The sequence below is a fragment of the Anguilla anguilla genome, chromosome 3 (assembly GCF_013347855.1).
Source record: "Anguilla anguilla isolate fAngAng1 chromosome 3, fAngAng1.pri, whole genome shotgun sequence".
NCBI classification, from domain to species: Eukaryota; Metazoa; Chordata; class Actinopteri; order Anguilliformes; family Anguillidae; genus Anguilla; species Anguilla anguilla.
The window spans coordinates 19,051,282-19,065,439 of record NC_049203.1 but is presented as its reverse complement, the minus strand read 5'-3'; the positions used below and the strand labels follow the sequence as shown (position 1 = coordinate 19,065,439).

At 44.1% G+C, this 14,158-nt stretch overlaps 1 protein-coding gene across 1 annotated transcript in view; it reads right to left on the bottom strand.

Moving 5' to 3' along the window:
• Positions 1–586: 586 nt before the first annotated feature.
• The window catches only part of sh3bp4a (SH3-domain binding protein 4a), a 38,776-nt gene continuing 25,204 nt past the window's right edge, over positions 587–14,158 (bottom strand). Inside the window, exons 4-5 of the mRNA XM_035411326.1 lie at positions 2,969–3,157; positions 587–2,192 (exon numbers count right to left, since the gene is read on the bottom strand). Of these exons, the coding sequence (XP_035267217.1) occupies positions 1,968–2,192; positions 2,969–3,157 (414 nt within the window). The 3' untranslated portion in view covers positions 587–1,967. The remainder of the gene's footprint in view (positions 2,193–2,968; positions 3,158–14,158) is intronic.

Below are 14,158 nucleotides of genomic sequence, written 5' to 3'. Positions count from 1 at the left end.
TCAAAGAGATGGTGGTGAAGATGGACCTTGGGCTTTTTTTCCCAAATGAAGTGTTTAACAGTAGCATGACATGATGGAACTGGGCTTGTAACTTCAAGGTTGTGCGTTCCGTTCCCAGGCTGGGAAACTCTGAGCAAAGTAATCGTTCCTTGACAATAATGGAAAAACTGGAGACAGGCTGGTTCACTCACTCAAGTTCTGGCTGATTATCCATTTCTTTTTGTGTGTCACACTTACATGTTAGCCAAGACGGATGGCGATGATGCGCTGGCCTACTTTCAAGCTACAAAGCTGTTTCATCGGATACTGTCGGCATTAAAATCAAAGTGTCAAAACCATGAAAGAAGGAAAGAAGCATACTACTATGGCTGACCACAGCAAACGATCAGAGAAAGCCAGAAGCGGAAGCTTGATTTAAAAAATAAATAATTATATATGTATAAAATAAATAATAATAATAATAATAATAATAATATGAATTCACCAGACTAAATTCAGGAAGATAAATGTGGTTCCAGCTCGCCAGTGCGGAAGAGATATTAATGTGAATTTTCCTCGTAAGAATTATGATCAGGATACAACGATGTAGCAAGAAATATTTCCAAATGTATCCACTTTATTGAATTAATGGGGGAAAAAACTGACAGATGGCTTTAAATGACTTGTCTTTTCATCAAACATTTTTGGCAGCAAATTAACAAAAATAATGTTGACTCGGGTCATGAGCGCATCCAATGTTATGCCTCAGTGGACTACAAAATAACCAACACAAACACAAATGACTGAAAATATCTTGCACTCTTCCACCAGAAAGATGTACACATCTTTTCATCCAGACACCATGGAGACGTGCTTGCGAGACTTTTCAGAATATAAACAATAAGTCCAACATTAAAATATCCCTGTAACCATGTGTACAAATATTTACATTCATTTTTTTTTATTTCCCTCGAAAACAGATGCAGTCACAAAATAATACAACCCCACCCCCCCCCAGCACTAAACATTGATACAGTACTCTGCACTGAATACACCACAGAAAACAGCTGAAAGCCTTCAAATGAAGGGCAAATTCTTGAAATAAAGGTAGTTGGCATTGATGACAGACACTTGTTTTCAAAGCATATAGGCTACACGTGTCAAAAAGCCTTATTCACTTGTTTGATAAGCTTCCATACAAAATGTACAAAATCATGTTTGTAAAAAGTGGATAAACCGGTAGAAATGTCTTCTGGAATATTCTATAAAGAGCTGCAGCAGGAGCAAAGGTATGTGGAAAAGCTTTAAAGTAATAAAAAATACAGAGGTCGCTCTTCAGAAGAATGAAATTTGAGTCTCACTTACACGCTGTTTTTCATCTTCGCGTTTAAGGTTAAGCAAGTAAGAATGAAATGTAAAAAGACCAAAAGTGAGCAGAAATCCGACAGTTGAACACGGTCATTGTGTTTTCAACATAAAAATTTGAACGTATATAAATATACATATATATTTCCCATTTAAGACATGACAGGGTTAACATTTAGTTAAACTCCACCCCCCCATAATTAGCATTCAGTCTCTACGTAAATGATGTTGGATAGTGTCACAGTGGTTCTAAAAAACTGGTGCTGTGCCATTTTAAGAGTAAAAAAATATATACTGTGAAGGACATCAATAAAAATACCCTTTTACAAATTAGCAAAAAACCAAATACTGAGACCACAACAGTGATTGGCTAGGGAGGCTACCCACAATTGCTTCTGAGTTAGGGGGGAAAGGAAGGGGCAGGGCAAAGATGCCAAATTCTCCCATAGGAGCAGGGCAGAAGGCAAGAGCCTACTGGGGATTGAGCGGGAACAAACAGCCATTTTGACGGTCGATGATGAAAGGCGGGCATCAGGAAGAGGCGGGGCTACAGTCACAAAGACCCCGCCCCCCTCCCTTGTGAAGTGGGGGCTTGGGGCGGAGTCTCAGGCATTGGGCGTGGTTCAAATGGCGAAGTCATCCTGAGCGGCGGGGCTGAAGGCGGAGCTCCGGAGGACGTCCAGGCAGTTGACGAGGATGAGCGTGCCCGTCAGGTGCTTCCAGCGCTTGGTTATGGGGCTCTTCATCTTGTCCAGACCCATGTGGAGCTCCTGGATCACGTCCCTGTAGCTGTCCCCGATCTGGGCCGCCCACGTCAGCAGGAAGTCGTACGCTGGCTTCCACATAGCCTGTGGCGAGAGGGCAGAGGACGGGATCAAAGGCGAGACAATACCCTGGGCTTAATATCGTCCTTTGATCCGCTCCCTATTAAATTCCTCCCTCAATATTCCTAGCTTTTCTTATCTTTTCCATCATTTCAGTCCCCATTCTGTTCATTCTGCCTCAGTGCCTGTAACTGTACTGTGTAATACTGTCATTGTCAGACTTATTATTCTTATGGTTGTATCCATCCGTAATAACTCCTGGTCTGCTATCTTATGAAAATTATATAATACCTACACAAATTCATCCTAATTTGTTTCTAGCCTTGATGTGCCTGCATTGTTACATCCTAGGCTGAGGAAATTTGGTTGATGTAAATAAAAATGTGAGCTCACATGGACTCCACAGAAACACAGTGAATATTAGCAAAATAAAGCAAATAAAGAAAACTATCAGTCAATACGTAACAATAAATTATCTCTCTCGTTATGCTGTGCAAGGTCATTATGAATACAATAAGTAAATAAGTAAATAAATAAATAAATAAATAAATTCAGTGATGAAACTAGAAAACTAAGCCATTAATGCAAACCAATGCCATCTCTACAGAGAGAACTGCCTGCAGAGAGAAATTCATTTGGATTTTGGTAATAATTACTGTTTTTAAAAATGAAACCCACTGTTTACTGTAACATTGTTCATTTTAATGAGAGGCGGAATGCTGGCTCAGCCTCCATGGGGCGATATTGACCCCCCCAAACCCGCCCGCCCCCTCCCCGACGCGGGGTCCCACTGCCCTCACCTCGCCGTCCACCACCCCATTCTTGTCCCGGTGGGGCGCCTCGTAGGCATCCATCTGCTGCCGGGACACTTTGGCCAGCTTGTCGGCCAGCTCCCTCCAGCGGGCCGCCACCTCCACGGCCGTGGTCAGCAGGACGAAGTCCATGACCAGCCGCGCCACCAGCCCCTGGCAGTCCATCTTCAGCAGGGCCTGCGGGAAAACGAGCCGGGCGCGGGGACGCGTTAATCGCCATGGTCACCGCACATTAAGTAATCCAAAAATTATTACCTAATATTACATTTACATTACCGTACTTATTCCCTTACAATTCACATTTTAGCCATTTAGCTGACACAGCTTAATTTATTTACATACCGTACATTTATACAGCTGGACACTTTTGGTAATTCAGGTCAAGTACCTTGCTCAAGGGTACAAAGGCAGTGCCCCACCTGGGAATCAATTCTACAACCGTGCAGTCACAAACCGAGTTTTCTAACTATTATGCTACTCTACTGCCTCTTGCAACATTAAGCAGCTTTACATTGATTTAGACACACACAGTTTTATTAGGCTACATTCTATTTGACATCGCAGTTTTATCCACAGTGAATTGAAAGGGCACATTTCTATTCAAGTGCTACCATCTCAGTTACATGAGCCACAGTGGCAGGCCTGGCTAACACCCTTCCCAGACCTTCCCAGACTAATACAGATTATATTATACCGACCCTTATCTATCTGGATGGTAACAGTAGCAATGCAGATTTAAGCACCTTAAGGCTAAATATCTCATTCCTGGGCACAATAGCTTTGGTTCTGCCTGGGAATCCAACTACCATCTCTCTGGCAGTCTCCCTTTCAGATCCCCAATAAAGCATCTGGGATATGCCATTAACTCTGTGAACTTACTTAATGTTGACACAGGCTTCCAGTAATCTAAATGGTGCAGCAGAAATCTTATAATGGATCTGGTTGGCTGGGGCTGCTAAGTTGAATCCACACATTTTGTCTACCTAATGATGGGACATGGAAAAGTTTGATTTATCATGCCTGGCCTATGCTATGCAGTTTATAGCAGTTTGTTACTGAAGAATTACCGAGCAGTGACCAGACAATGCTATCATTTGGCAGTATGCCCTTTATTTTCAATCACGGAGGAACATGTGACATGTTTGAAGGTACGAGTTCAAGGGGTCATTGCTAATGGACAGTATTGCATTGTTTTTGGGCTGTCAAAGTGACTGATTTGAGTCTAATTAATAAATCGAGGAACGCGTTTCAGACTCTGGAGCTTTGCCAGATGTGTACACAGTGGTTCGATTTTAAGTCTCACTTGATTAAATAGTCAGCTGACATTCTTTTACCTAGTGCAGTGACCCCACTGGCTTTTTTGGGGTCAGATATGGAAGATGTTAGCATATATATGGCTAAATGTACATCACTTATTGATGCACCACCTACAGAGTGGCCTCGCTTCGGATTGCTACCTGAATATGGCACGCTGCCTGCACAAGATCACCGTTTATAAGAAACAGAAGCCGACCATCGGGTCAGTAGCAAAGCAGAGCTGCAAAGCTGAACATATTCATGAGCCTGACAAGTGAGGTAAGCTCTCGAGTAGAATTCTTGCCCTGGTAACTTCAGAAATAGGCCTCACCAACCGTGATAAGAACAGGCCGGAGCACACACTTCTTTTGTGTCTTTCCCCACAGTCAAACACTGCAACAGTCAAACACCGGAACTGCTCTGAGAGATACTGCTTGTCTTGTCTGCCGAGCGCCAATCTTCTCTTTGCCACAGCTGGGCTGAAGTCTGCTTTTCACACTTGTCTTGTCACTGGCTGGAGTCCCTAATGGCCGTGCCGCACCGGCAGCTGGATTTGCTAGTGAAGGTGCGGCGGGAAATCAAACCGCGGGCTGCCCACTCCGGCTTCAGAAAACCAGCCGCCGCCGCCGAGCCATTCGGACACCTGACAGGAAAGCTCTTCCCCGTCGCGCGGTGTGATCCCATCCAATTCAGGCTCTTGCGAGGTGGGTTACTCCACACCGCACCTCGCCGGGCACGCTCACTGGGTTCATTACCGAATTCCACACAGGGGTAAGGGGGGGGGGGGGGGCAGCAAGGCGGCGCGCTGCCAAGCGCATTACTGAGGGGGATAAATGAATCCGGAGCGATTTGGGATGCAATTAGTTTGCTCTTGCGGTAGAAAACAAGCGCCAGTGATTACGCAGAGATAAGGTGGAAAAGGAGCCGAGTGCGGGCAATTACAATGCTGGGGCAGCGCCGCGGGGAACACATGCTTTTCTGTCCAGGGAATTATAAAGAGGACGTTGCCGGGGTCAAACTGACCCCAGTTTCCATCGCCTTGGTTTGTTTGCGCCCACTTCACCCCCCTCTGTACCCCTTGGCCTGAACAAAGCAGAGGCTCTACTGTCTGTTGACAAAAAAGATTTGTGTTTCATTCACAAATATGTTTGCTGGGCGGAAACCAGCGAAGAGAGCAAACACACGCACCCTCACACACAAACACACTCACTTGCTCACACACACACACTCACCCACTCACGCACTTGCACGTGGACACACACGTACGCGCGCACACACACACACACACACACCCATCTCTTGGCGGAGAGTTAAAGCGGGGCAGGGCGGCCCAGCCACGGACAGCTCTGACTGGGGCAGGAATGCGTGGAATGACAGGAAGCGGTAATCCCCGTCGGCCTCCAGGGCCTGACTGGCAGCCCCATTATCATCCCGTTTCAACGGCCGTCTCAACGCCGTCCCTCACACACACTTTCACTCGCGTCTTCCAAATGACCACGTTATTCATCACTGCCAACTTTAACAGCTGCCCTTTGCCAAGGGTATCAACCTTGGCAGAGGAGCGAATAGAGCCTGTCTCATCTCTAGTGTGCCTCCATTTTAATCATCCTTAGGGAATGGCCAAGACACGTCTCCTCAGTGGACAACCGGAACTGGTCTTTAAAATAAGGACTCTGGCCCTCTTTTGCAGCAATGAAGTACAATGCACAACTGCAGACCTCCTGCAATGTCTACAAAATCGTACCATATTTGTGTAGTGCTGGGTTATCAAACTAAAATCCTGTAGGGTTGTAGCATCTGTTGATTTTCATTGTGTTCCGGCAAAAAGTCTGCACACCCAAATTGTCTACTTTGCTGCTCACTAAAAGCATACCACAGAAACCAGCAGACACGGAGACCATCTAGGACTGGAGTTTGACATACCTGGTTGTGTGTCATTGGTCTGTAGGCTTTGCGCTAGGAACTAAAAATCCAAGTCCAAATCTCAAGATTGACTTTGAGCTCCAATGGGGATAAGCCTGGTGGCTGAATGACTGAGGTGATGTGGGAATGTCTGACCACGCCTCCAGGATCCATGATCCTGACCATGTATATTGGGGCATGAGGGATTATGGATGCCACTTCATCATGGATATGGTACATTATAGGAAAAAAATAAACTCTGAACTGAAGGTGGTGTAAATCAAGGGTGAGGCTCTCTCTTGCCTGGCTTTAGAATAACAGTTAGCCTATATTAATTAATATTCATATATGCAAATATTGGACCACCAAGTCAAATCATAATTAAAAGTGTGCATATATTTCAAGATAAGAGGAAGAGGTTAAAGTCGAGAAAAAATAATGTACACTGTGGATTTTATTTCCAAATCCAAAGGAAATGACCGAAACAAATTGTAATGCTTTAGTTCTGGGGAGAAATAAGACCGTTACTCAGCAAACTGTAACGGATTAAGGAGGCGAGGAAAATGTTTTGTAAAATTGTCTTTATAAGCCTTTCCTCCTCATTTGGCTGGAGTCATTTCTGCTGAGTAATTATTAACAGCATGGAAAAAAGTTTGCTCATCAAAAAATAAAAAAGCCAGTTCATTACTCCAACTCTGGTGCACAAACATTTGTTTGATCGGATACACTGTCTTTATTTTAAAATTGTTCATTGGTTTTTTAATGAATTTTGTAAAATTATCCTCTCCTGAATCTGGAAGCTATAATGTAGCTAATCCCTAATTGATCTGTGCTTTGTCTTCCTGATATAGGGTGACTGAGGGCAGCTCTCAGAGATTTGGAAAGCTCTGGAAATTGTAAAACATTGAAGCAGAGACACTGGCATTGCTGACCTTCAGTGAATCCAACATTCACAGTGAGGTCATCATTCTCCTGAAATGAGCAACAGCCTTACGGGACACAGGAAGAGGAAGTGAGTACGTTAGAGAGGGATCCTGCATCACATGACCTGCGTTGGGATGGCAGTATAGTAGAATGGGTATGAAACTGGCTAGGCTATAGGCCTACCTCAGAGGATGTGAGTTTGACCCCCAGTTGGGGCACTGTCAGTTGTCCCCTTTAACAAAATACTTAAACCAAATTGCTTCAGCAGATATCCAGCTGTGTAAATGGACTGTATTAAATATAAGCTGTGTGCATTGCTCTGGATAAAAGCATGTGCTAAATGTAATTATATTCTTTTAATTACCAGGCAGGCACCCTAATTCAGTTTTTGTGCACTTACGGGCCTAGCTCTTCTTGAAACAAAAACATTAGCCTAGAGAGACGGTCACTACTTGGGGCACAGTTCCAGTACTATCTCATTTAACTAAAGCCAGGAAGAAAAAAAAATCACTGTCTTCATTATTTTCTTTCCATCAATATTCATGAAATACAGAAATAAGATAGTATTCATTAATATGATATATTCTTCCTGAAAATGTGAGTGAATGTCATGAATGCAGATCACTTTGCAGTAGGTTATTACAAACACTGACAAACTGCAGTGCTTCAAGGGGCAGCGTTGATTATTTGTGTATTCAATCTTGGGAGCCTTGGAATACAGGCTAAGGATATTAAATCCACAGCGAGTATTTCTCATTTCTACATGTGCGTGGGTAAGTGTAAAAGTCATTTTGGCGGGGGACCCCTACTGCTTGCCTGTTCTGCTCTGGTACTGAAAGCATGCCAGCAATCCAAGCACAGCTCCACCCTGTGGTTTGCATTCAAGTGTTGGCAAACTTTCTGCCAACCGCACAACAGGAAGCTGCAGTTGTGATGACACATTTACAGTACACACAGGTATGCATGACATCACTGACCCAGATACGCTGAGTCTGGTCAGACCTCTGGAGAAAACAAACTGGAGACAGGTTCCTTTGAAGGAAGGCTCAGCCAAACTGCATACATGTTTTTAACACCAAAGCCCCGTCGCAAGACTTCAGAGCAAAGTTCTCCTCAAAGTTGAAGCTCCCTGGAGGTGGATAGGGCGTGTTCACAGCGCATCTGAAGACACTTCCTCCTCTTCCACTGAAAGACAGCTTTCAGGGTGGAGGCGACTAACAGTATCTCTCAACCCCACCCCTCAGTACCCCCCCTCCCCCACCCTGTCTTTGCACAACCTATCTGTATTTTTCCACCAGGACGCTTGCACAACAAAGTAAAACAGGATCTTTATTGCCCGTCACAATGAACCATCATATCCTGTGCTAATGCATGACTGGTTAATGCAGTCAAATTGAATTGAGTTCAATGTAGGCTAAATACACGAAGGGAAATCAACACCATTAAAGCCACACCCCCTGAATAAAGAGAACTGGAAAAAGCTTCCTCAAACAGTTCAAAAAGGCATATGCTGCCGAAGAGGCAATGATCACAGCTGACAGCAAAAAAAAAAAAAACTAGACTAAAAAAATAATGTACAACTGGCGGCTCAGCTGTTTCTTAGCCAGCTGTGCGTCGCTGCATCATTAGTTCATGCAGGAGAAAGTTAACAGAAGGTCTATAGTTGATTCAAGCGCGCCATTAGCATTTGGAGTCGATTGCTGTGGTCTCTCGCCAGCAAAGCAGGCCATCATGGGGCCTACAAATCCAAATAAATCAATCGATCAGAGACAGCCAAAACATTGTTTGTGTCAACATAAACTATTTGGGGCACTGTTCAGAAGCAAAAATGCTCTGGTGAGCTAAGCAGTTGCAAACGACCTGGTAGGCCACGGCTCAGATTAAAGTCAGAGGCAGAATTTCGGTTAACACATCTCCTAATGAAATCCTGCCAATAGTTACCTTATTTAATTACATCTGCTTTGCAAATTCCCTTACAGAGCCCTACCAAAAGCAGAAAGCAAAATTTACATGTTGTGTATAGGTATATATAGCTATATGTATATATGGCATTAAATGTACTGAGTTCCCCACCTGGGAATCAAACAATAGCCGACATCCCACACTGCCTCTGCATCATTCAGAGCCCCGCCCACCTCGCCCCCGGAGAGACGAACGGACGAAAAGAATGGCAGCGGAAAACAGGGAAGTGTAAACAAACGGAGCCGGACAGACGGGAGAAATGACACGTAATTGTCGCGAAAAAGCCGCTCGACCTTTGAGAGCCGTGTTCCTGAAATAAAGTCCATTATAGGTCAGAAATGCTAGCCGGCGCGGCCGTCCGTTTGAGGGCTACGCAGAGGAAGTTTGACGCGACGCTGACGCGGTTCGGGGTACAGCGTACTCGCTTGCAGACCGGCGGCTGTGTCCTCTCACTCCACCATATTGCTATCCCAGCTTTCAGTAAAGACAAACTTGCTGAGTAGGGAAACAACGCCCGCAGCTCCTTAAGCAGTCGCTGGACTGTTTTCCCATCACGAGGAGGGACCTTCCAGACACCACGACGCCTGTTTGTGTTTCGCGCCTAACAATGCGCAGGAACCAACTGCGGGGCTGAGATTCCCCGCGTCGGCCTGGGGCCCCCGCGGCGGCCCAACCCCCCCGTATTCCGCTGAGACTTTCCAGCGGCGTTAAGGTCCACAATTCAGTTACATGAGAAGCTGCGATTTCATCCTGGCCTTTGTGAGTAGCAGTACGGCTGCTGGTGACAAACCTTGACCGCCCTGGATCTGAACTACAACCATGTGTGCGTGTGTGCGTGTGTGTGTATGTGTTTGTGTGTCTGTAAGCATGCAAGTGCATGCACATGTGTGTACGCATAAGCATGTGTGTGTCACCTTCCATTTTTTAAAATTATTATTATTGTGATAATCATCAGTGCGTAGCGTAATGACACAATCAATGACAAGTAGAATATGAACAAAAATAGAACGCTTGACCGCTGTGTGGTGGTGTGTGTGTGTGTGTGTATGTGTATGTGTCTCTGTGCATGTAATTGTGTGCACATGCATCTATGAGTGCTTTAATGGGCTTTTACTGTTGAATCAGACTTCCTATTAACAGTCCATTTCTAAAAATAGCATGCGCCTGACCATCTGGACCAGCTCATTTCTCACCATCTGTCCCTACATCTACGCAAGAAAACCTGCTACAAACCCCGGCACACACATACACACACGCACACACACGCACTCCGCTAACCAGCTACACACACCAGCACACACTCTGAAAACCTGCCACACACACCAGCGCACGCACACTCACTCTGCAAATCAGCTACACACCCCAGCACACATACCAACACACACTCACTCACTCTCGCCAGCTACACACTGCAGCACACACAATGACTCTGCAAATGGGCCACACACCACAGCACACACAATCACCCTGTCCCCACTGTTACCCAGCAAATCTGCAACCTACTATTCTTTGGAGTGTGGTTGTTTGTTTTTGAAAGCTGTGGAGGGGCTCTCTGTAAAATGCCTAAGCTAAGAACTATTATCAAAAAAAATAGCAACACACAAAAAAATAACAATAACTCCACTCATGCGGCTTTCACTTTCATTGCACATATGCATTAATCTGCAGAGACGCGCTTCGTAAATGCTTTGTACATCCAATTAAACTCTTTCTATGGCTCCTAATTTTTGTAGATTCATCTAAACTAAACTTAAGAGAACTTCAATTAGCCTACACTAAAACCCTCAGAAGAGATGGTAGCGTTTCTTAACTTTAAATCAGAAAACTTGGATTAGGCTATCCTAAATAGAACTATTCTTGGTCTCTAGCACAAGTTACCTCGACAGTCAAAAAACAGTTAAAGTTGTACTCTCATCTATATTTAAGTTGTGTGTGTGTGTGTGTGTGTGTGTAACAAATCGTCACATGTGAACACAGCCTCAGATTAACAAACAGCGCTGTGCTTGAACACCTGGACAGAATAGATTGTTTGAAATGTGTCCCTTTTATGTTGCACGTAGCCCCGTACCTGATGTTCTTGTGATCTAGCCTATACGTTTTTTTTTTCACGATAAATGTTCCAGGGATAACTGGAACAACTTTTCTATGTTTTAGAACAAAGTAGGGAGGACAGAGCTTTGCAGCTTTTCATCCTTAAGATTTATTGCACTTAAAAGCTTGTGAATATTGTGCAAATTAATCTGCCTTCTGTAGATTTCAGATTCCTCTTCTTTTTAAAACCCTCTACGCCTGTTTCTTATCAAAGATTGCAGGCGGCAAGGAACATTCCACAAAAAGCGTTGACCGCGCACAGAAAGTGGGCCTATATTTCTTTTACCGTAAACACATCATGTTCACCGCTGACAAGATAAACCCTTTCTTTCACAGAAGCAAAAGCTTGCAGGTACGTGGTATTTATCTTTGGAACCAACACACATTATTTAAGTCCCGTTGACTAAAAGACCATGTTTAGAATCTGGTTTAAGCCTCTGCTAAGGACGTTATTATGAATGCACCGAGTGAACAGTGTATGGAGAGGCTTTGATTTTATATTTCTTTAAAAAGGCTGTCCATAGACCTATTTTATTCATGAATAAAAATGTGCATTGAAGCCTGTACTGCAGAAGCCAGCTCATTCTGTCTGGCAGCCATTTCCTATGTTTTTCCACGTGTCTCAGAAAATGCAGGAGGAGAAGTGTCAGCCTTGATTGATTGACAGGCACAGCCCTCCTAAGGGTGTGGTTCCTAAAATGCCAGTGTAGCGCAAAAGTTAGGGAACTGCGCTTGTAAAGCTGGGTGAAAACGAAGGTGAATCCAGCCGAAATCAAACCACAGCTGAACACGGGCCGCATACAAATGGGTACATTTGTACACTCAATGAGGCTTCAAACTGTTCGTTTAGTGACACTCCACGCAAGTGGAGAGCGCAGATTCAAATTTTTTGAATGGTTTTGATAACCAGGCGAAGCATGGAAACAATGTTTTTTTCTGTACCAAGTAAGGAAAACAACAATGACTGCGGGGAAGGAGCATACACTTCAGCATATGGAAGAGGATGATCGCTTTAGATTATTTAGCGGTGAAAAAAAAGTATGCAATTGTCATGAAACATATGAGATGAGTTTTTCCACATGGCAATGCGGCCACCCAAATGATATTTTAAACCAACTGTGGGCGATCTCTACATTGACATCATCGTGTGATCACTTCGGCTAGTTCGGTCAGAAGGGATGTACACACTGCGGTGGCCAAAGTCAATGAGGAAGGGTCTGTCTGTAGGCCATATGGCAGACTATGCGAGCCGCCATGACACCTGATCTCTGGCGCCCTCATCATTGGGGCCTGGAAGTGACATAATTTCAACAACGGGGCCCGCAAATGAAGAATGAGAACGCGGAACCAAAGATGCCACAGGTGTCTTTTAGATGCATGATTCTACGATTAATAAGTATACTTTCCCTGCACTTTATGTTCCAGAGCATGCACCCATTCATACTACAAGATGACTTTATCAATGCTCCCTGTGCCCTGCTCTGAAGACAACAAAGCTTTACAAGATTCAGAAGCAAATGGATGCTCATCCAAAAAATACACTGCATTTCAAAGGTAATCGGATGTCATTCAATTTATACAAACAAGCCAAAGTTTCTTTCCGCAGCAAATAGGCTATGCACAGGTGGAGCACTGCGATTGTACCCTTGAGCACTTAACCCAAGTTGCTTCAGCAAATATTCCAGCTGTCTAAAGGGGTCATATGTAAAAGAGCTGTGTTAGTCACTCTGCATAAGAGCATCTGCTAAATGCCTAAATGTAATGTGATAGTGCCTAGGTTCAAGTCAGACAGCTACGCACAGCCAATAGTGCTACCGAATACATTCTATTGTTCGCACAACAAAAGTTCAAATTTATTTGGATGTGCGTACCCCCGACCACAACATCAATGCCGGAAGCGCCATCATTTGTGATGATTTTTAACATCAATAACTAAGCCAACTCTTAGTTCCTGCCAAACCTGAGTCAAATTATACATTTATTGAGCAAAGCCTTTTGTTCGGCCATGAACCAAACAAGGAAAAGAAAAGAACAAGAAAAGGCCCCACAATTTTGAAGATGCAAAGCATTTCAATTCAATTCGGAGATACTTTGTTCATATGCTCACCTTCATTTAATTTTAGGAGGTAGCAGGGAATCGGGGGTCTTTGCTGTGGAAACACATCCACTGTTTTCAGGGGAAACTGTTGTTTTTTAAGAGTTTGATGGTGGATGACAACAGAAACATATTTCCTGAAATAAACAGCCCTAAACCAATGATGAATTACATTTATTTTGACAAGTAAAATAAAATGTACATGACCATGCATTTTTTTCAAAATATAGGCTACTTTAAACTTTTTCCAAGACAACCCAATTTCATATTTTATTGCTTCATTTATTGAGATGGGGGCTGTCCGAGTGCATGTTTTTTGAGATTCCCCAGACATCACAAAAGGGCTACTTAAATATTAATAGGCTACAACATTCCCTCCATCACTGAGGGCCAAGTTATATCAGGATAAACCCCCCCAAAAGGGGGGGGGGGGGGGGGGGGGGGCAGGAGGGATTTTGTTTTGCAGTTAAACAGACATAAATATGGCTGAGGTGAAGGCTGGCTATGTAACACTCTATAGTGGGGGCTGACTATGTAGCTCTCTATGGTAGGAGCTGGATGTGTAGCACTCTATGGTGGGTGCTGACTGCATAGCACTCTATGGTAGGAGCTGCCTGTGTAGCACTCTATGGTGAGGGCTGCCTATAGAGCATTCTATGGTGAGGGTAGCACTCTATGATCGTGGCAGTGCTATGGTAGAGGCAGCTATTGTGCCATAGCAGGAAAGGCACAATGCTATTATCTTCTGAACGTTTGTTTTGAAAAAGATGACCCTGTGTGACACCATTCTCCCCCCTGCCCCTCTGTGAAGTAGTGTGCATTTAGTTATGAAGTTTTATTCACATTGCAGAAAACCCTGATAAAATACAGTGCTCCAGGATTTAGCAGCGAGTCAGCATTACACTGCA